General features: G+C 38.8%; 1 protein-coding gene across 1 annotated transcript in view; it reads right to left on the bottom strand.

Moving 5' to 3' along the window:
* abcc1 (ATP-binding cassette, sub-family C (CFTR/MRP), member 1) overlaps positions 1-23,135 on the bottom strand; it is a 105,951-nt gene that overhangs the window by 27,141 nt on the left and 55,675 nt on the right. The window contains 11 exon segments of the mRNA XM_043712140.1: positions 1,281-1,428; positions 2,415-2,475; positions 6,142-6,171; positions 7,854-8,019; positions 8,113-8,280; positions 10,829-11,005; positions 14,427-14,553; positions 16,151-16,220; positions 17,708-17,795; positions 18,917-19,063; positions 22,859-23,107. Of these exon segments, the coding sequence (XP_043568075.1) occupies positions 1,281-1,428; positions 2,415-2,475; positions 6,142-6,171; positions 7,854-8,019; positions 8,113-8,280; positions 10,829-11,005; positions 14,427-14,553; positions 16,151-16,220; positions 17,708-17,795; positions 18,917-19,063; positions 22,859-23,107 (1,431 nt within the window).

The following is a 23,135-nucleotide window of genomic DNA, read 5'->3' as shown; positions in this document are numbered from 1 at the left end:
GTATCATTGACAGCATTGATTAGATGCTTACGGGTTAGACCATCTTCCTCACCAAGGTGATGGATCCAGACTTAATTATTTTTTTTTAAAAAAAACAACTTTTTTTTTAAAATGGTTGATGGGATGTGGTCATCGCTGAATAAGCCAGTATTTGTTGTCCATCCCTAATTGCCATTAAAGGTAGTGGCAAGTTGCCATCTTGAAGCACTTTTGTTTTTGGATGCAAGAAGGAGGATTGTGTTCTTCATATGGAGTACTGATTGTGGGGCTTCCCACCCCTCCCCAATTTTTCACCAGATCTGGGCATTGCCGCTGAGCGAAGCATTTACTGCCAAAGCATGACTGCTTGAGACAAAATGGCTTTGAGCTGCCCTCTTCAACTGCTGGCATCTTTGGAGTGCAGGGACATCAACAGGGCTATTAGAGGGGCAGCTTCTAGGTGTTAACCCAACAACAGTGGAATGAATATCAAAAAAATTTCAAGTCAGGATGGTGTGCCATCCGGAGGGAAACTTACAGATGGTGGAGTTCCCAAGTATCTGCTGAGATGCGAATTGCATCATTGAACATTAACAATAGTCCAATAATATTACCATCTTCACTCATTTACGCAGCAACTAAATAGAGTCACAGAGATGTACAGCACGGACACAGATCCTTTGGTTCAACCCGTCCATGCCAACCAGATATCCCAACCCAATCTAGTCCCACCTGCCAGCGCCCGGCCCATATCCCTCCAAACCTTCCTATCAAGACTGCCACATTGGATTCATAATCAAACTATCCAAAATTGGCTCATGCAGAAAAGCAACAGAACTATGTCCTTATCAGGAAAACCCCAAGGATATATCTCAGTAAGGCCTTTCTGTGAGAAGCCCAACCAACATGTTGTGAAAGTAGTAGCAGTAGCAGTCCTATAATTGAATGAATCTCAGGGCTAATTATTGAACCTGGTACAGAATTTTCAGTGGTTACAGTATGCCTCTACAGCTGGGTATGCAATCCAAAGGGAAGTCAGACATATGTTGTAGACCTAACAAGATGCTGCAGGATCTCTCCACTAACAGTAGATTTTCCCCGTCAGCCAAACCTGGGCAGCAACCACATACAAAGCCAAGGAATATATTGTGCACCCACACAGGCTACCATCTAAAGCACAATGCATCAGCAATGTCAACCTTCTGCTTAGAACCTAGCCAATCAGCAACTGGATTTACTGGTTAGTGTTTCTCTCATCGTATATTGAGAAATCAGATGTAATCATTGATAAGTTTCCTTACCCTACCAGTCAGAGCTTTATCAGCTTCTGTCAGTTTCACACCAGCTGCTTGCTTTGCTGCTTCTCTGGCTCCTAGCAGATTTGGAGTGTTTTTCTGCTGGGAAGGTGTGGCTTCCTCATCATGAGTAACTGAGTTTATTTTGATAAAACTGCAATCATCAAAAGAGAAACTAAAATTAGAGTGGTCTTTCTTTGGCCATCTATTCTTAAAAAAGTGATAATGAAGGATTTGACTGGAATTTAATGGAAGAGAAACATGGGAAACTGATGCTAATGTAACTAATTCCCAATGTCATACATAATTAAAATCACTTACACTCTCGACCTTTAACCCTGATCCAAACTGAGCTATCAGTGAAAATCTGATCTTCAAGTGCCATTCTCTGGATTATTCTTTGTTTTAAACATTTTGGGGATAACATCAATCACCTTTTGTGATCATGTGCTTAAACATTTCTGTAGGCATTAACTTCGCCTTTATATAATGTACCATTGAATAAAAGCAAAATACTATAGAAATCTGAAATGAAGGTAAAATGCTAGTGAAAGCAGGTCTGGCAATGCCTGGGGATGATGCGAAAGTGACCAGAAGCTAACAAAAGTTCTGACCAGTAAAGACATTGCATCAATTTTTATATTGGATTTTTCTGCAAACAAAGAAGAGAAACATTTCTCTCCTCACAGATGTTGCCAGACCCATTGAGTTTCTCCAGCACATTGTTTTTAACTGCCTCATATCCTCTGGCCTACATTCCTGCATATCTCCAAAGCCTACCTCTGCCTCAAAAAATACAAAGATTCTGCATCTACTGCCTTTGAGGAAGAGAATTCCAAAAGGAGAAAAAAAAGTGTTTCCTCATCTCTATCTTAAATCGGCAACCTCTTATTTTAAAATTCTGACCCCTAGCTCTGTCTCATTCAAGTTTCTATGTCTCGTATTCGGCAAATCATTGAGGAAATGAGTACAAGAAAAACTTCACACCACACCTGCTGTTTCATTGCATTGGGCAACAAAAAGCTTAGTAAATTTGATATTCCATACCATTAACAAATATTAATTACATTTGAATCAATGTTTCAAAGACGATTCATTTCAGTATACAGTGACAGCTCAAAATGTGAAGAGACAGCATACCTTCGGAGGAAATTTTGTGGTGACTTGTGGGGACTAACAGGGTTGAGACTTTGTCCCATTTCTGCTTGGTCATCAAATCCGAAGCATGAAAAAGAGTTCAAAATTGAAACATTTAGCATCACCCCGTTAGGTTGACAGGTGCAGAGCAATTATGGTAACAAATTACATAAATCCAAAAATGCAGTAACACGTTTGACAGAATCTACCAGCAGCAAGCGACAGGCAGAAGCAAATTTCTATTGTGTTTTGAAATAGAGCAATCTTCAGATACACACTCTAAATATTTAAACTGCATGCTTTTTCTTAAAATACAAGTTTACAAATAAAAAGTTTTGTTCTCCATTTACCTACCAACCACACCAACCTCCAGAATGCATAAAGTGGACACAATATTATGTCGGAGTTTAGTAGACCACAGATATTAACCAGTTGATTACTGACATAGTGAACCGACATTGGTTACGTCAACAGGGAGGAACATTCGGTGAAGGACACAGGACCAGAAAAAATGAAAGCAAAGCAAAACTGTCTCACTGCAAATAACGGCAACTTGTATAAAGTATCAAGCACCTCACTTTCAAATCAGAAATGCTGACCAACCCTTTACTAACAGAGTGTAATGGAATAAAGCAGCTGACAGCCATTGCATGCAGTCACTCAAGGTGGAGAACGGGATTAGATTGATAACCTGGACTTCAGTTCCTTGGTTTTAGAAACAAGAATCTCCTTAGCTCAAAAGTCTCACCAGTATTTATTGCAATTTGCAAAAACAGCAAGTCAATTCGACACACTTTGTTCAAACGGGCGAACCTTCCAACTTTCTATTATGTTCTCAAACAGCATTTAAACCAATTTACATCAATTTAGGTGACACACATTTAACTCAGCAATTTTAACAATTTTCTACAAAGATGAGTACACTACAATATTTCCAAGCAAATACAACTGAACAAGGATGCAATTAAAAACACTGCAAAACTTTGCGCACAGTGTTAAAAAATGCATATTTATAATGCATTTCCCTTGAACACTGCAGTGGGGGGGGGGGGGGAAAGGGGATAAGAATAACTGGCCATTCCAAAATGGAAGACTGCTCAAAAAAAGTGCTGCATTATAAATGTCAGGGCAAAACAATGAATCCAATTCAGGAAAAAATTCCAAGCAGTTTATGAAGAGGGCTGCCACTAAATTAAACATTATGCAGCCAAAGTAAATTAAAGTTGAATTAGGAATATGAACAGCTTAGAAGTCATAGTGGTACTATGTCACTTTACAAGATGCTAACATTGAACAGAAGTATTATTTTGTACCTGAGTAGAAACAGTTTCCTCAAGTTCAGAAAAAGCTTTTGTCTTGCATTCATCAGGTCAATTGCAAGAATTCCAAATTTCAAATGATCACAACAATTTATATCGGGGAAAACAAAAGTAAAGGCTGAACGATTGACAAATCTATTGGTTGAGGCATTGCCATGAGAAAGCATCAAGGAACATGGCTATGACTGAAATACAGAGTCAACTTATCAATCACAGCGTCCCTTTCTCCTGTAGCATTACAGATTGCTTTGATCATTTGAAATTTGGCATTCTTGTGTTTGCCCTGATGAGCGAAAGATGAAAAGCTTCAACAGTTGACACCCTTTTCAGCAAGTCTCAAGTTATAGTGATGTACAGCACAGAAACAAACCCTTTGGTCCAACTGGTCCATGCCAACCAGATATCCTAATGTGATCTAATTCCATTTGCAGCACTTCACCCATATCCCTCCAAATCCTTCCTCTTGACGTACCCATCCAGATGCCTTTTAAATGGTGTAATTGTACCAGCCTCCACAACTTGCTCTGGCAGCTCATTCCATACACACACCACTCTCTGCATGAAAAACATACCTCTGCAGTCCTTTTCCATTTTCCCCTCTCACCCTAAACCTGTGCCCTCTAGTTCTGGACTCCCCCACCCCAGGGAAGAGACCTTGTCTATTTACCCTATACATGCCCCTCATGATTTTGTGAACCTCCATAAGGTCACCCTTCAGCCTCTGACACACCATGGAAAACAGCCTCAGTCTATTCAGCCTCTCCCTGTAGCTCAAACCCTCCAACCCTGGCAACATCCTTGTAAACTTTTTCTGAATTCTTTCAAGTTTCCTGTAATACCATATGAATGCAACAGTGTTATACTGCAGTCATACTTCACATCATCAAATTGAGTCTTAGAAGTGCTTGCTTTAAATATATCAGATCTCAAGCACTGCGTGAGTTAAAGTAAATAATATACTTCATATTTACAGTCCTGGCTTAGCAACAGAGGTTTTACTGTCACATTCTGCTACGAGGTTGAACGGACATCCTGAACAGTTTTCAATCATGGCTAATGGAAGAAATGCTAAGAAAATGGTACATCCCTTTCCATCTCATTACACTGTGCTCCATTAAAATGATTAGATATCTTCAATAAGTAATTTTTGTGTTAAGATTTTAAAAATCAGGCTGTTTGAATTTCCAACGCAACAACAGTTTTTTTTATTGTTAGAAATGAATACAGAAAATGTTAGAAATAGGACTGAAACAATAGGGGTGGCCCATTCAGTCCCTCAGGCCTGCTTAGTCATTTACTTAATTAGGGCTGATCATCTTCACTTCTTTTTCTTATAAATTTGTAAATTTATTACGTACATAATAACTATCTACCATCTCAGTTCTTAAAGCTCCTATTGTTCCTAGTATTCATACCATTTGGCTGAGTTCGACATTGCTACTATCCATTGCAAGAAAAACAAATGCTTCCCGATTTCAGTCAATTCAAATGTATATGTAGCACAAAGCAAACCATTCATCCGAATTAATCCATGCTGGTGCATATATTCTACACAAGTTTCTTCCCATTACATCTCACCCTTCCACACTGTTCTATTTCTCTTTCTCATTTACTCATCTAGTTTCCTTTCAAAACTATCCAAGCTTTTCCTGGAGCCAGTAAATTCCATAATCTAACCATATTGAAGAAACAAATTACTTATTACTTCACTGCTGGAATTAAATGGTGCTAGCATTTTCAGTGTAAGTGGGGGAGGGACTGGGAAGAGAGAACAGTGCAGACAAGGAGCAGGAATGGGAAGGGAGATTACTCCTCCCAGGGTCCATACAGGATTTGAATAGCTTTAGTTCTTGGTCCCTTGTTTCAACTCTCCCGCAAAAGGACATCATTTCTCCAAATCTCTTTCAATCGGATCATCGTACAATTTCTGTTACTATGGCAAATACAAGTTAAGGATCAACCGCCAATGCAGATACATTAATGCCTGACTAGAAAGGCTAGGTCACATTTTCAGATATGGGCAGAATGATTAACTTTCGCCACTGTACAACTCACTATATTTTGTTTTCTCTTTTGCACCATTTGGAATCTCTGAATCCTGACCCTTACCAAACTCAAAACATCTTTCATGCACTGGAAAATTCTAGCTGTTTGCTTCGCTTTGAATTTCCAGCACGTTCATGTTTTCCTCTATGTCATTCGAGATCATTGTAGAAGTACAATTTTAGTAAAATTCGTTAATAAATTATTTAATAATGAAATATCACTATGCCATATCTTGAAGGTCAAATTGTTCTCACACGCAATTGCCTACATGAAAGTTGGTGTGTTGGATATTCTTACTTCAAAACTCATGCATCTACAGGTTTCTTTCCTGCTATGCTGCCGGATATTAAAAAGGCAATACAAACCTTCCTCCTCTTCCACACTTTTGTCAGTAACTGCATGATGACAGGAAAGCAAGTCATTGATCATTCAGAGAAAGATAATTTCAACTGCTGCAGTCGAAATTAAGACAAATGTCAAGTGCTTACAAATTGACATTAAAACATCATAAGAGCTTTACGTATCTGCTCCATGCTAAATTACTTTGAGACAAAAATTTATATTCCATAAAGTCAGCCACTTGCATCTAAAATCATTGTTACACTTTTTGATTGGTCCAGTTACAACATAAAAAGGTGTCTCCAAAGAACTAAATTATTTAAAAACAAAAGTGACTTTAAAAAATTTTAACAATACAAAAAAGAACACAATAAATTAAAATAAAAAAATTTCAAAAATGAAACTGACTGAACCTCTCTGACCCAAATTGTCACTGAAATATGGCAGATTCCAAATATCACCAATCAACTCCCCAAGGCCTGTCCATCTACAAAGGTCCAAGTCAGTAGTGTGATTGACTACTTTCCACTTGCCATGATAAGTACACCTCCATCAACAATCAACAAGCACAATGCCATCCAGACAAAAGCAGCTTGCTAAATGGGTATCCCCATCCACATCCTTCAATATTCACTCCCTCCATACCAGCATTCACTCCCTCAGCCCCACTAACAGTAGAGTGTACTATTTACAAAATACACTGCAGCAACTCCCCATGGCTCCTTCAACATCTTCCATATCCACATCTACCTGCATAAAGGACAAGCGCAGCAGATACACAGTACATCACTACCTCAAACATTTCCTCTGTGCTTCCCAACATCCCAATTTGGAACTAACCACCATTCATTCACTGTCACAGGGTTAAAAACATGGAACTCACTCCTTAACAGAACATGTGGGCGTACCTATACCAGATGGACTAAAGAAACACTGCAGCAGTGACATCATGAGAAGTAGTGGAACTATCACTGGACGAAGAATGCAGAATCCCAGCCTTATGTCTTGGGGACATCAATTTGAATCTCAAATAGTGAAATTTGAATTCAATTAAACAAAATAAAAACTAGAAAAAAAACATTATCCACTGTCAATTGCAGCAATGCTCTTTCAGAAAGGGAATCTGCCTTATCTGATCCGTCCTACATACAATTTCAGACTCATAGCAATGTGGTTGACTTCTAACTGCCCTCAGGCAGTTGACACAACCAGTGACAACGGCATTCCATGTAAGAACTTTTAGAAACCAAGATGACAGCAGCTCACCATCACCATCAAGACCAATTAGGGGTAGCTGGCCTTGCCAAATGACACACACACATCCAGGGAACAAAGAAAAAATTCAGTTTCCAAACATGAAATTTACTCATCTAACTGACTGTAAAATTTCAGCAGGATATATTTATAACACCTAAACAAATAGTCTCTGGCTTTCCATAGCAGGTACTTCTGCAGTATTAGTTGCAACTTGCATTCACAGCACCTTCCACACAGTAAAACATCCTAAGTTGCTCCCTGGCAACAGAATGTCACAAAAACATTTGACACTGTACCAAACCTTTGATTTAAGTACAGACGTTCAAGTTGGACAAACAACAATGCAGGAATGTAATGTCACCAATCATCTGACACCTAGCAAACAGCTATCCAGATGAAATCAAAGGAGTTTAAAGTTACATTAAACAGCACTGGTAGGAGTCAATATTGAAAAAAAGTGCTTTTGCACAGCACAACTAACCTTCATTTTCTGTAGGAGCATAAGTACGTAGAAACTCTGCAAATGCTCCATTTTGCATTAAGAGCTCCTTGTATGTTCCTGACTCTGAAATTTTCCCATCAACCATCACAAGAATCCTATCCACTCGAGGCAGGAATCTAACACCATGTGTCACCAAAACACGGGTCTGTAAATAAAGATATTTTTAACCAAATGCATTTATGAAATAGATGGAGGAGAAAGCATGTAATGGAAATACCAAGTTTCTCAGGTTGCTCACCTTGCCATGGAGTAAACCTTTGGGTCCAATGACTTTATCAAAAATATGTCGACCAACATGTGCATCAACTGCAGAGAGTGGGTCATCCAGGAAATAAACAGAATTTTTGCTGTAAACTGCTCGAGCAAGACTCACCCTTTGCTTCTGCCCACCTGATAAATTCACCCCCTGTAGAGGAAACCAAATTAATTAATGAATGGATTGTCGCTGAAAGGTGCAGCAGGCAGTTAAGAGAAACTGTATGCTAGGATTCATAGCAAGAGGATTCAAGCACAGGAGCAAGAATGTCTTTCTGCAATTATACAGGGCATTGTTATGGCCACATGGAGAATATGGTGTGCAGTTTTGGTCTCGTTATTAGATTAGATTACTTAGTGATGAAACAGGCCCTTTGGCCCAACAAGTCCACACCGACCCGCCGAAGCGCAACCCACCCATACCCCTACATTTACCCCTTACCTAACACTACGGGCAATTTAGCAAGGCCAATTCACCTGACCTGCACATCTTTGGACAGTGGGAGGAAACCGGAGAACCCAGAGGAAACCCACGCAGACATGGGGAGAACGGGCAAATTCCACACAGACAGTCGCCTGAGGCGGGTATTGAACCCGGGTCTCTGGCGCGGAGAGGCAGCAGTGCTAACCACTGAAGGAGGATGTTCTTACTATAGAGGGAGCGCAGTGAAGATTTACCAAATTGATTCCTGGATAACAGGACTGATGAATAAGGAGAGATTGAGTGTGCTAGGATTGTATTTACTTGAGTTTAGGAGTATGAGGGGGATCTCTTGAAAACCTGTAAAATTCTAGATAGGCTAGATACAAAAACGTGGCTTCATTTGGTGGGCAAGTCCAGAACCAGGGTTATATGTTTAAGGATAAGGGGTAAGCATTAGGAGAAATTTCATCACCAGAGAGACACACAGAGAGACAGAGAGACAGAGAGACAGAGAGACAGAGAGACAGAGAGACAGAGAGACAGAGAGACCTGTTGAATTCACAACCACAGAAAAGTGGCTGAGGCCAAAACGTTCTGTTTTCAAGAAGGTGGTAGACATATTTTGCAGCTAAATGGATCAGGGATATGGAAGAGGAGCTGTATTAGGGTATTGACCTCAATGAACAGCCGTGATCTTTTGAATAGAGCAGGCTCGATTCCTATTCTTATGTTTCTATGCAATCCCAATTTAGACATTTAAATATCTTATCCTGCTTAAGAAAACCTTTGGTTTTGGATGGAAGTGTATTATTCATTTTGCAATAGATCACTACACTAACATCTAGTGTCCTTCAGGGTAATAAACCGATTTTTTTTTGTATGTATCTGAACTGGAATTCTTGGAAGCCTCTACACCTTGCATTTTGTTCATTACATACTGAAGAATTCTGCACACAGCAGCGGAAATGGACAAGTGAAAACAGAACTTTTCTTTCTCCAAAGTTACCAATGTCAATCATTGTGCAACAGAGCTGTAAATGGCCAATTAAATACTTTTGGAAATTCAAATAGATTTAGGACTCAGTAAATAATGAGAACTAAAAGTGCCGCTTTTGGTGCTGGATCAATGGTGCTGGAAGAGCACAGCAATTTAGGCAGCATCGAGGAGCTTCAGCAAAATCGACATTTCGGGCAAAAGCCCTTCATCAGGAATAAAAGCAGAGAGCCTGAAGCGTGGAGAGATGAACTGGGGTGAGGTGGGGGAAGGGGAAATGAGGAAACTGTTGAAGTCCACATTGATGCCCTGGGGTTGAAGTGTTCCGAGGCGGAAGATGAGGCGTTCTTCCTCCAGGCGTCTGGTGGTGAGGGAGCGGCGGTGAAGGAGTGGCCAAATCTCTCCATTATCATCTCAGCAAGTTGCTCACGAACACAGACTCCTTCAAAAGCATGTGCCAAACCCACAAACTCCACTACCTAGGAGTAAGGCAGCAGGCATATGATAACACAACACCACCAGTTTTACAACTACTGGGCTAAAATCCAAAAATTCCCTCTCTAACAGCACTTTAAATACTCCTACACCCAAAGAACTGCAGTGGTTCAAGGCAGTAGCTCATCACAATCTTCTCCAGGGCAATTAGGGATGGGTAATAAATGCTGGCTGAGCCCAGATTCCACGTACAAAAGAAAGCAAGAAATACAAGGAATACTCAACATGAAGAATGGAATTCTCATATTTCATTCACCTTAATTTTCATTCCTCTTTTTAACCTTCCAGTCATGATGATGTTCAGGATATTTTATATTTGCTAACCAGACAACTACCTGCTAATACTCAATAACTGATTTATTCATTTCCAATCCCTGCTAGTTCTTGCCACAGACCCCAAGTATTCCAACAAAAAAAATCCAAATTCACCTTGTGGCAAATAGTAGGCACAAATTCCTCTAAGCTATTAAATGGAGTTATGTACAGATTTGCTATCAGCACAGTTAAGAGGCTGGAAGGCCCATCGCTATCTCTAATGTTCCTATATATGTACTGAAGTAATTGCCATGCACGGTGCTTATTATATAACACTTTTAACTATTCTCTTCCATTATAATTCTATGGGGTGCAATATGAGATTCACCAATACCGATCAATCCATCAACCTACACAAGGAAAATCACTGGCCTACAGTCATTTTAAACCATTAACTACAGATTTTGACTGTATAATAACCAGATCTTAGGAGTATAGAGTTCAGTTATTTAATGAAAATGCATACTGCACCTTCTCGCCTATTTCTGTCTCATCTCCTGCAGGCAGGGTCTCCAGATCAGGTAGAAGTGCACAGCCTTCAACCACTTTTCTGTACCAATCTCCCATTAATTCCTGACCAAAGATAATATTCGCTCTTAAAGATGCATTTTGGATCCATGCTTGCTGTGGGACATATGCAACTGAGCCCTGCAAATGAACAGAAGTAACAAAAGAGTAACTTTGTCAGTTTAGTCCTCAATGTAATAAATATACTTGAATAAACAAGCATTACAGCTAGTACTGCACAATAAACGTTACAAACAAGGAAATGTTTTTATTTATATATGTTCCTATTTATCTATAAGTTACATCTTTAAAACAAAACCTGTTAGCAAGCAAAACAAAATTATTCCACAAAGCATGACACAGGACAGATGGTGGATTCTTTCACCCAATAGTTTTGTTTGTCCACAGGGACATTCAAACCTCTGGGCTTTTGATAAAGGCTGGTTCATGTGGAATCAGAAATCAAATGGCTGAATGAGTAGAAAACTGGCTGAACTCAATACAGGTGAACAAGGGTAAAGGATTATTTCCAAAATGTGGAGAAAGCAAGCAGTGTTTGAAAAAAAAAATGTCAGTGCTGAAATCACAATTATTCAAGAGTTAAGTTAACAAACTGGATTGATACACACCATTTGCAGATGACAAACCAGTAACAGCCAACTCCAAAAGACAATACATGATCCATCAATATCGATCAATCTATCATCCTATAGACATTATAAACCATTAACTACAAACTTTTATTTGACTTTAAAATTAGTCAAATCTCAGGAGTATGCATCAAGAGACAATAATGCATTGGAAAACTTGCAGACTGGGCAGTTAAGTACCAAATGAACTTCAGCATTAATAAACCGGAGGTTTGGTAGGAAAAAGAAGAAGCATTACCCACACCCTTACAAAATAATCATTGGCTTGGGATACAAAAGGCAAATGAGCCTCAGGATACAAGTGAACAAATCATCAATAGCAAGTCAGTTCTGCAAAGCAAAGTACTAATAAGACAGTATTTGTAGGAGAGTAGAATTTAAAAATTGAGACATGTTAAACTTGTATAAATCCTTGGTCAGACTACACTGGAGATTACCGTGCACAAATCTGCTATATAAAAATGATGCACTTTTCTCCATTGTTACTGCAAGAACTATTGACAAAGATGACACCATGCTAGAAACTGCAACGATTGGGAATTTGATTTTTGTTTTGAGTAAGGAGCATCACTTCCTAACAGCACTGTAGATGTATCTACACCAGACAGACTGTATGATTCAAGACAGCAACTCATAACCACCTTCTCCACAGTTATGATGGTTGAGCAACAAAAAATGCGAGGAATAAGAGAAAGAATAGTATAGTGATTATAAACAGATCACCCAACTGGACTTTATATGGGTATAAATGTCCTGACTAGACTAGATTAGCAGCCCCAATCAGAGGCTGACATAAAAAGGGATACTAACACTTTGGTTCCTGACTCTGTCAGAGGCTGTATTATAGTCAAGGACTGTGTGTAACTAAAGAGTGACTTGGTGATGGATACTGGTCTCTTAAGAGTTATTATTTCAAGTAGATATTCAGCCCTTTGAACGTGGTGTCTCATTTAAATGAGATCATGGCCGACCTTTGGCTTCACACCACTTTCCTGTAATATCGCCAGTTCTCTTCATATGTTTAATCTGGAGAAATTTAGCAATCTCAGTCTGGAAAATACTCAACGACTGAAACATCACAGCCCTTTAGAATAGAGAATTCGAAAGATGTAACACTCTCAAGGGAAATCAATTCTGACATCTCAATTTTAGAAGATCTGCCATTATTCTGAGACTATGTTTCTAGATTCTGTTCCTTACTACCTCGGGACCACAGTCATTCAGCTCAGCCACACTATAATCCTCACTCCTGTCCATACTAACTGCAAGAATTTCAAACCTAATGGACAATTTCAAGATTTGAAGCTCCTCCACTCCCACGCACTGTAGACCTCTTTACCTTCCTGACTCTGCTGTCCCTGACAGCTGGTACCACACGATGTGGAACAAGACCATTCAACTCATCATGCCTGCACTGGCTGAACATTGAAAGCCACAACCCCCACCCCACATCACTGCATGCTATTGCTATTTAAATAATCTTCCAATGTCCATTTCAATGCTTCAATTGAAGCAGTTTCCACCATGCTTTCAAAACATCGTATTCCATACCTTAACTACTGTGTGGAAAAAACCTCTCATCCTGCATGTACTTCTTTTGCAAAGCACTGCACCCTCTGGTTCTCGACCCTCTTACAAGTGGAAACAGTTCCTCTCCATCAACTCTGTTCAGATATCTCGATTTTTTTAAAAAAGTCATTGCAATGTGACTGTCTTCTGGAACAAAACATCCCTCTCTGTCACATCACAATGTCAATAACTTGAACTTCAGTTCAAAAACCTGAGCTGACGATCTTTAAACCACAGGCAATTACTGCAGATGTGGTTGCTATGTACTGCCATCACATCCAGGAGTTCACACATGCTGCAGCTGTGACACATTAACATAATAAAGATGATAGGAGAAGTATAGAAATGTATTTCTGTTCAATCCATTTATGGTTCACAACTCTCAGCTTCGCACACTGGGCACTCAAGCAGCAACTCAGGTGTAGAAAAGTATCACTGAGTAAACCCCTGTATTTACACTCTGTCAAAATCAAGTCACAAAATGCTGGCTTAGCCAGTGAGCTTTCATCTGAAAAAATAATTTTTCCAAAATATCTGACATGCACAGACATAAACAACTGAATAATGTCCAATTACATGCCTAAGAAAATCATCAATTTTCACCCTACAACAAATAGCTCTTTTTACCAAAATTCAGTCAACATAGATGCAAGATTACAAAGCTGAAGCTTACAGACTCCCATGTAGGTATAGTGGCTAATACCATTACACCAACATAGCTACTAGAATGGAACACTAATAAACCTGTCCACCCATTAACATTTGGCTCCAAAGGATTTTCAGATACCAAGTAACAGTAATGCCAGCCCACAGTGGTAACTATACACCCAGTTCCAACAGTGAGCCAGGCTAGCTGACTAATCATTGATAATGCCCTGGAGTACTACTTAGATCTAATGCTCAAGTATTGATTATCATAATGGACAAATTAGTACCAAAGTATTATCAAAAATGTTATCAAAATGCATCTATTGTTCTCCCACCCTGATGAAAACAGTCACAGGTAAATAATTAGAAAATTGGCAACAGGGCAGTTGAACTGGGTGAGATGCAGAACAGCTACCATGAGCAGCAGAACCCATCACAAAAGGAGTCACTGCATTTACAGAAGCCTCCTGACCACAATATGGATACATATATACCCACTAAATGACAGTGGCAGGACTAGGGGTGAGAAACAGCAGCAATCCAATCATCATTGGCACCAAGCCTTAAAATTTATACGTATCAAGCCTTATCAAGCCTTCAGATTACACCTACACTTCTGCTAAGTATAACATGCAAGTTCCCTGGTAACCTGGAATTTTGAGACACAACAGCAAGACAACAGGAGGATGCTTTACCTTAACAGCAACATAGCCTTCTTTTTTCTGCATTTCCCCAAGCAACGCAGAGAGAAGGGAAGATTTTCCACATCCAACATGTCCCACAATAGCCACAAGAGAGCCTTCAGGAATTTCAATATCAATGCTGAGAGAAAAACATTAAAATAGAGCAATAAATGTTTGTACAAGGTAAGAAATTAATATGAAATTGTATTAAAATAAAGTTAGCTCTTTATAAAAGTAGCATTATAAAGTAAAGTAAATTAATTGATCAAATGTTATCCAAATACTAGTATTTCTTTAGCTACAATTTCCTGCAAATTATTTTGCTCTCTGTATAAATGAAGGAGAGCAATATTAATTGATCATACACCTGATCATTTCTTGTTCTTTTTCTCAGAGGGTGGTAAATGGGATCCAAGTCAACGTGTTTGGTCATAGAGTTCCAGTTGGAATGCCGTGGTTCTAGGAATTCTCGTGCAATTCTCAAGTAATAGGTTGGAAAGTTACAGTTTATGCAATCCGAAGAGCTACATTATAATAGTTAAATGATTCTTATTAGATTCTACATCATTTATTTTACATGCTCAGTATTCAAGCATGGTTAATAGGGTCAAAGTTTTTAATCAGTTACTCAACACAAGACTATAATTTGTGCTCTGCTCTGTCAACAGACAATATCACACTGTTGAAGGCAGTTATCAGTCATGGAAAGTGTAACAGCCTGAAACAGTCGAAATGCAAATGAAATTAGGCCTGCACAATATCTAGCATTGGGCTGGCAAGTTGCAAGTAACGCAAGATTTTACTTCAATTTTTATCTAGTAACAGTGTATATTACTCCTTGTTTTGAATTTGAGACAGTCATACAATATTCTAATAAGCTAGATTACAATGGCAAGCATTCTCCAAAACATCTGTACTGATATCCCAGAAGATACTACAACCCAGGACAGGTTCACTCTGGTCCCCTTAGGGCACACAAACTGCTCTAACAAAGCGAGCAGTGATGCTGGTTCTGTGGACACAGTCTCTGACCATCTAGTACATAACATTGTCTAAGAAAACAAAGTGAGGCAGACAAAAATGGTGAGATCATAAACAAAAAAAGGAGGCTTGGGGGTGACCTTCTGGATGGGTATATGAATAGGAAGGGTTTGGAGAGATATGGGCCAAGTGCTGGCAAATGGGACTAGATTAGGATATCTGGTCAGCATGGACAGTTGGACCAAAGGGTCTGTTTCCGTGTTGTATGTCTCCTTGACTATGACTAAATGTCTATATGGCAAAATGGCAGAATAGCATGTCTTTTTCAGATTAACAGATTGCATCTCAGACACCAACAGAAAGACATGGTTGCCATAGTAGTTGCCATAAAAAGGAAGTGTATACTGGACAATATGACCGAGATATTGGACAGCAATGCAGGTACTATACATAAGTTTTGAAGACTGCCACCTCAAAACTATTCCCCACAACCCCTCCAGCATTACAAACTAACACACCATCTGTCACCTCCCAAACATCCTTGTTATATACAATTCTCTCCCAAGCCACCGCTAACATAACTTGAAATATTGCATTACTCAGTAGTACAAACCAGAACATCTTTAGTAAACACGATTTTTTTTTTTTAAAATTGCCAGTATTAGCATTCTTTGGAATAAATTACAACATCTGCTTAAAACTCAAGAGATACATATAATACTGCAAGATAGAAATCTATTTGGTTTGCTCCTTACTTGTTCAGGCATGGGGGATCTTCATTGGACCACCTGAAGGTTCCATCATGCACAATGATACTGTTCCATGCTGCATAGACAGAAATATAATTTAACTTGCATGGAAGGAAATTGACAACTTCTAGTCCCAGCCGCTTAATTAATCTGCATAGTGCATATGAATCCCAAGTGTAGTTCTTGATAGTTCCTGTGCTAATCAACATAGTCAGGACATTACAAAAGATATTAAGGTTCTTCTATCATCCATGAACTTGGGAGAAAGGCTGTCTGCTACTCCAGAATCTACTTAGAAACAATTCTCAAATTTTTCATCATTAGAACAAAATAATTCTGAGGAAGATAACACCAAATAAATTGAAACAAGCATATGTGCACACAGCATTTCACAAGCAGTTAATTGACCAAGAACAATGGAATATCTGGAGGATCTGAAATGCACTCTACAAAAGCAAGTTTATTTTTTGTAATTGAACTAGTATATCTATCTTTCCCATCACTGCACTATTGTGTACAGTAACAGTCAAAAGAAAGGAGTTTGGGGACTAAGCTATCTGCTCCCAAAACCTTCGCCAAAATTGGCGTGACTTCCAACATCCAAAGCTTCTGAGAACGACCCAGGGAGGGCACTGCATATTTTGTTTGTTTTTAAAAGCAGCAAAAATTGAAAACATGCAAAACATCACAGCTTACTCAATGCATCTGCCAACAGAAAAGACAGATTGGAAAGTTGCAGGAGGAAGCACATATTAATATTTTGCACCACCACCTTTTACACCAGTTTTGTCTAACTGGGAATCTACTCAATTGTTAAGATTATAAAATTAATTCTAAACTGAGAAAACATACCATTCAAACTGTGCTAAAGGGAGAACAGTTTTAAGTGCATTTAAATGGCACTACACAAAACAAGGAATGAATCAAAAACACAAATACAGAGCAGGATGTAAAGCAGAGATCCATTTCTAGCTTTTGGTTAGTGCAGAACTTGAGTATTGATGAAAAAAAGGTATTTTATATGAGCTATCCACCTTACAATCAATCATCGGGACAATTCACAGGAAATATCAATGTAAAAGGGAAAAACAAGCAAACAAACAAACTTCCTGCCTTACAAGAAAAGAATGCAAATTGGTTAGTAAATGTGCTATGAATGTTAGAGATCTTATGCATGTAAGGTAATGACTGACTGTTAATACCATACTTTGATTAAATTTCAACCAGAGTAGAAAAGTGTGGCACTGAAAAAACACAGGTCAGGCAGCATCTGGGATGCAGGATGGTCAACGTTTCAGGCATAAGTCCTTCATCAGGAACGTGATGAAGGGCTTCTGCCCAAAACATCGACTGTCCTGCTCCTCAGATGCTTCCGCTGCCTGACCTGATGTGCTTTTCCAGTGCCACACTTGTCGATTGACTCTTCTGCACCTACAGCCCTCACTTTTGCCATAAATAGATTCACTCTTGCAGTGAAACTGTGGGCCATATATCGCAAACCTCCTCAAAATGTACTCTTTCAGTAGTATTTATTGCCTGTTCAGGAGAAGGTCCACTACTCACAAGTATGGACTGAATGTCTGTCCACTGTGTCTAAATCCAGTTCCTCATGAGACAGAAATGTTCCCAGGCGCTTCAAGGAAACATTGGCCTGAAGAAAAACAGAAATGCCATTTAGCTAACGTAGTAACTTTGAAATAAATCTTCAAGAAAGCAGCATCAAGTGCTGCTTATTTATATTTTAGCGCAGATAACTGGAGATAGTTTAGTATTTTGGTTGCAATACTTCAAGGTTGATGATTTATTCATAAGATTCCAAAATGTTTCAGCTTGTCAACCTTCAGTCCTAGTATTGTTTCATTTAATGATAAAGAAAAATAAATTATTTACTCATGGAATGTGGGCCTCGCTGTCTGGGCCAAGATTTACTGCCTGACCCTATTTGCCCTTGACAAGGTGGTAGTGAGCTGCCTTCTTGAATCGCTTCAGTCCACCTGCTGTGGGTTGACCTACAATGCCATTAGGGAGGAAATTCCAGAAGTTTGACCTAGCAACACTAAAGGAACGGCGATATATTTCCAAGTTAGGATAGTGAATGGCTTGGAGGGGAACATGCAGAGGATGGTATTCCCATGTACCTGCTGCCCTTGCCCTTCTCGATGCAAGTGGCCATGGGTTTGGAAGATGTTCTCAAAAAGGACCTTTGGTGATTTTCAGCAGTGCATCTTGTAGGTGGCATATATGCTGCTACTGAGTGCCAGTAATGGAGGGAGTAGGTGATTGTGGATGTAATGCCAATCAAGCTGCCTGCTTTGTCCTGGACGGTATCAAGCTTCTGGAGAATTTATTGGAGCTGCACTCATCCAGGCAAGTGGGGAGTATTCCATCATACTCCGGACTTGTGCCTTGTAGATGCTCGACAAGCTTTTTCTGCAGACGAGTTTCTCACCACAGTACTCCTAGCCTCTGATCAGCTCTTTTGGCTACTGTGTTTGTTTTAAGTCCATTTGAGTTTCTGGTCAATAGTAACTCCTAGGATATTGATAGTGGAGGATTCAGTGATGGTAACACCACTGAATGTCAAAGGGCAGTAGTCAGATTGCATATTATTGGCGATGGTCACTGCCTGGCATTCGAGTGGTGTGAATGTTACCTGCCAGGATAGTGTCTTCAGTCAATACCAGACAGACAGACAGACTGACAGACACATACACTTTATCAGGAGATCATTGATATAAATACATGCTTACAACAATAGAAGCATTTACTTACTTGAACTAAACTGCTAATGACCATAGGGAGCATGTTGAGTGGAAATCTAAGAATGTTAAAAAGTGCCAATGAAACAAAAGCTTTCTGGGCATCCAACACATTCTTCTCATCTATAAGTACGTACACTGCAAATGTAGACAAAGCAACCTATACAAAACGAAAGGGAAACAAGATGCAAAAGATTAAGTTCATACAATCTTATATATGTTGAGATATTGCATGAAAATTAATTGGACTTAATTTACAAAACATTGAAATGTTTCTATTGTCAGGAAACCTTGGGCATAAAATTGTTGGTTATCTGATACAAATCTACTTCTTGATCAGCAATGAGTTGCCAAGTACTCGAAGTCAGAATATCATAAAAGTGTAACAGTGCAAAAGGAGACTGTCCAGCCACTGTAGCTACAATAGCTCTTCAAATGGGTATTAACTACAAACAATTTCCGGACTTTTCCCCATACCACTGCATATTATTTGGTTAGAATTAATCACCCAATACCATCTTGAATGTCTCATATCTTAATTAGCAGCACACTCTAACAAAAACAAGCCAGTAAATTATTGCTAAATGGTAGGATTACATCTCGAAAAGCAAAACTAAGACAAATTATGTATATTAAAAATAAACTTTACAAAACTAGAATTTGATCTCGGAGCACTAATTACAAAGTTCAGTCTGGCATTTTAAAGTCGTAGCCATTTACTCTCGAGTTACAGGGATGGTGATGGTGGTGAATTGGATATAGTCACACTCACTAAATCAGATCTGTGTTTCTTGTTCAACAGCTTTCCAAATGAGTTTCCATCGTCAACACACGGTTGAGTGTGCCTTTATAGTTTATGGTGCTGGCCAATTTTGGCTGGCCTATCCAGTATCATTCTTTTCTGACGTTTCTTGGCAGTTAAGGGCAACTAGGGAGGAGTTATAAATGATGAACCAGCCAGCAACACCCACATTGCATGAGCAAAAGAAAATGCAAAAAGTTAACCACAATTGGGCATAGGTTTATGGTAAGAGGGGAAGGTATAAAAGGGACCCAAGGGGAAACTTTTTCATGCAGAGGGTGGTGCATGTATAGAATGAGCTGCCAGAGGAAGTGATGGAGGCTGATACAATTGCAACATTTAAAAGGCATCTGGATGGGTATATGAATAGGAAGGGTTTAGAGAGAAGTGGGCCAGGTGCTGGCAGGTGGGACTAGATTGGCTTGGGATATCTGGTCAGCATGGATCCATTTCTATGCTGTAGATCTCTATGACTGTGACCTTGTAAGTCCAGAATCACACCGCGGCCAGACAGGAGAAGGATAGTAGACTTTCCTCCCTAAAAGTGACATTGGTAAACCTTGCAACAATTACTTCATGGTCATTATTATTCGGACTGGCTTTAATTTCAATTTAGATTCCATCTCCTCCCACAGCATTAACTGCTATATTAGTAACGAAATAACATTACCAAAACACTTGCAGAGGATAATGATTTAGTGCAAAGGTCAGTGAATTAGGAATCCAGTAGCTAAAGTTACAGGAACTGGTGGTATCTGAACTCAATCAATCTGGAATTGAAAACCAGTTTTAGGAGATGTGACCATCAGACCTAACGTGATTCGTATAAAAACCCTACCTGATCCATTAATCTCCTTAGGGGAAGGCAATCTACTGTTCTTAGTCACTCTGGTCCACGTTACCCCAGACCCATAACAAACATGGTTGACTCTCAAATACCCTAGAAATGAATGGGTTGCTGGGCCATGTCAGTGGTTAATTAAGAATGGGCAACAAATACTGGTCTGGATTCCCACATCCCATGAATGATTATTTTTAAAAAAAGTCAACAGCACCACTTCCCCTCAATGCTGAGTGAGGACACAATCAAATCCATCTAACAATACCATGGACAAATAATTTGTAACTACACTGGAGCTGCTGGGTGCAAGTTTCAAAAGTCTCATGTTAAGAAAAGGAGAAAAGAAATCTTAAGTATAAATGTTGAAACCACATGCAAAATATGCAGTTCAGAAAAACTCAGATTAATGCCCCAACATAGGCAAGTAATCCCTAAGACCCAGTTTTGCTCCTTACATAGTCAGTAAAAGGTGCATAATCAGTCCTGTCTTACGTAAACCTTGCTACATCTCTTCCGATTTATTGAACAGAACTCTGCTGTATAAACTATATTAGACAGTAATTAGATGGTCGGAATCACATCAGTTATTTTAAAAGTCAAAGCAACACACAGGAACACTGCTGCAGAACCCACTGATTTTAACATTTATCCTTCATTATGTCCCTTATAATAAACAAGCTCTTAAAATAGGTCTAGAATTCTTTCCAGTCATAAATTCATTGCCCAAGACAACACTTTACCAGTATAATATATTGCAGGCAGTGACATATCTCTGCTGTGCATACTTTAACCTAATGTAGACATAAAATCTCATCAGCTTTTATAAAGGACATCTCTTATTGGTTTTGACAAATATATACAAAGATTATCTAATCCTTTGCCACTTCTGTTGCATTAATAGAAAAAAAATCAAACTGGAAAAATATATTATAAATACATTAGAACGCTCTCTTCAAAAGAGATTTTTCAAACAGTCTTTATTTTGAGACACTTCACATTCCAGAGATGAATAAGATCACCTTAAGGGATTACATTAACTAAATTATGTTGCTTAACATTGCAAAAGTGGCATTTGAAAATGTGCGGCACAAAAACAATCGACGAGCTTTAATATGAATGATTCAACTTTTGCAGTTAACAGGTAGCACAAAACTCAATCAAGTAAAAATACTCCATAAGTCAAAATAGATGCCTGTGCCCGTCATTGCCCCACTGTTTCAATGCAATTCATATGCACGGAAAGTACTTCGAAACAGAATAATAACTCTGATTTCCAAACAATTTACACCAAGTTATAATGTCCTTATGCATAAAATATTTTTGTTCAATATTCATCATCATATTTTTATACATACAACAAAACCAGTGGTCTTATGGTAGTATTCAGAGTGAATTCCTAACTGTAATTTAAAAGGGAGTTTGATAGACAACAGTGAAAACATTTAGGAACACCTTAATCAGTTATTAATTTTTCTCTGCACTTTTGTTAGCTGTGGTTAGCACAATTTCAAACTGCAGCTATTCCAGCACAAATGTAATCATCCCTTTGTTACGGACAAATATTGTAACAATACCTTGGGGAAGCTGTAGGTTCAAGTGGGCATGTAGCCAATATGGCATCTGGTTTATTTAATTATAGGCGTCATGAGGCATAAGAGAGGTCTGACATTTTTATGGTTAGGCTGTCTGTAATACTGAAGATGGTAGGAGTGGGTTGCATTATTCAGATATAAACAGCCTACAGGGATGGAAACAACTTCAGTTAGTCGGGAAGTCTTTGGTAGTTTGTGAATTTCTATAACTCTCCAGCCTAAGGATTTGATTGTCAGAGTAATTCAAAAGGTGTAAAACTGAAGTCATGGATAAAAGGACCACGGAAAAAAGAAATCAAGTAATATTGAAAATAGATTGGAAAACATCGCACACGCAATTCTTAGAACAAAACTGTGCAAGTTTATCTAAGCATTGTTGAAAAAGTGTCTATTTAATTCTTGTCAATACTGGTTACCAACCTTAAAGAAATCGGACTACTGTTTTGCTGAGAAAACAATTATTTTGAAGGACAACCTTAAAAAAAAGATGTACAGTACTAATTTGTTGGTTTTATCAATTTGTGGCTTTCTTGCATTTGATTTTTAGTCAACATTTGTGCTACTCCTATTACAGTTCTAACCAATGATATAAAATAATGATCTTGGAGAAACATCAATGCCATACAGTTTTCCAAAAAAGCAAACCGATATCTTAACCATTTTTGGATAAAATAAAATCCGGCCCAAAGTCCAAACAATCAAAAAATGCAATGTACTCACCAGAAATGGTGCACAGACCCAAGTGAAAGTTGAAACTGCTGAGAGATAAGCAGCATTTTTGAGCACTTTGAGCTCCTTCTCCCTAATTTGCAGCACCTTCTCCTTGAATGCCAGCTCCCAAGCATATAGCTTTAACACTCTTATTCCATTTAGAATCTCATTCATCAGTTTGATTCGATTGTCTTTCTCTTTCATCTGCGTGACCTGGTATTAAAACAATAAAGTTATGCATTTAATAAGACGAAATAGCTCACCTTTCTATTTTATGAAACGTTAC

Source organism: Chiloscyllium plagiosum, chromosome 21 (genome assembly GCF_004010195.1).
Source record: "Chiloscyllium plagiosum isolate BGI_BamShark_2017 chromosome 21, ASM401019v2, whole genome shotgun sequence".
Classification (NCBI taxonomy): Eukaryota; Metazoa; Chordata; class Chondrichthyes; order Orectolobiformes; family Hemiscylliidae; genus Chiloscyllium; species Chiloscyllium plagiosum.
Note: the sequence above shows the minus strand (reverse complement) of the source record. Positions and strands in the feature narration are given on the sequence as shown.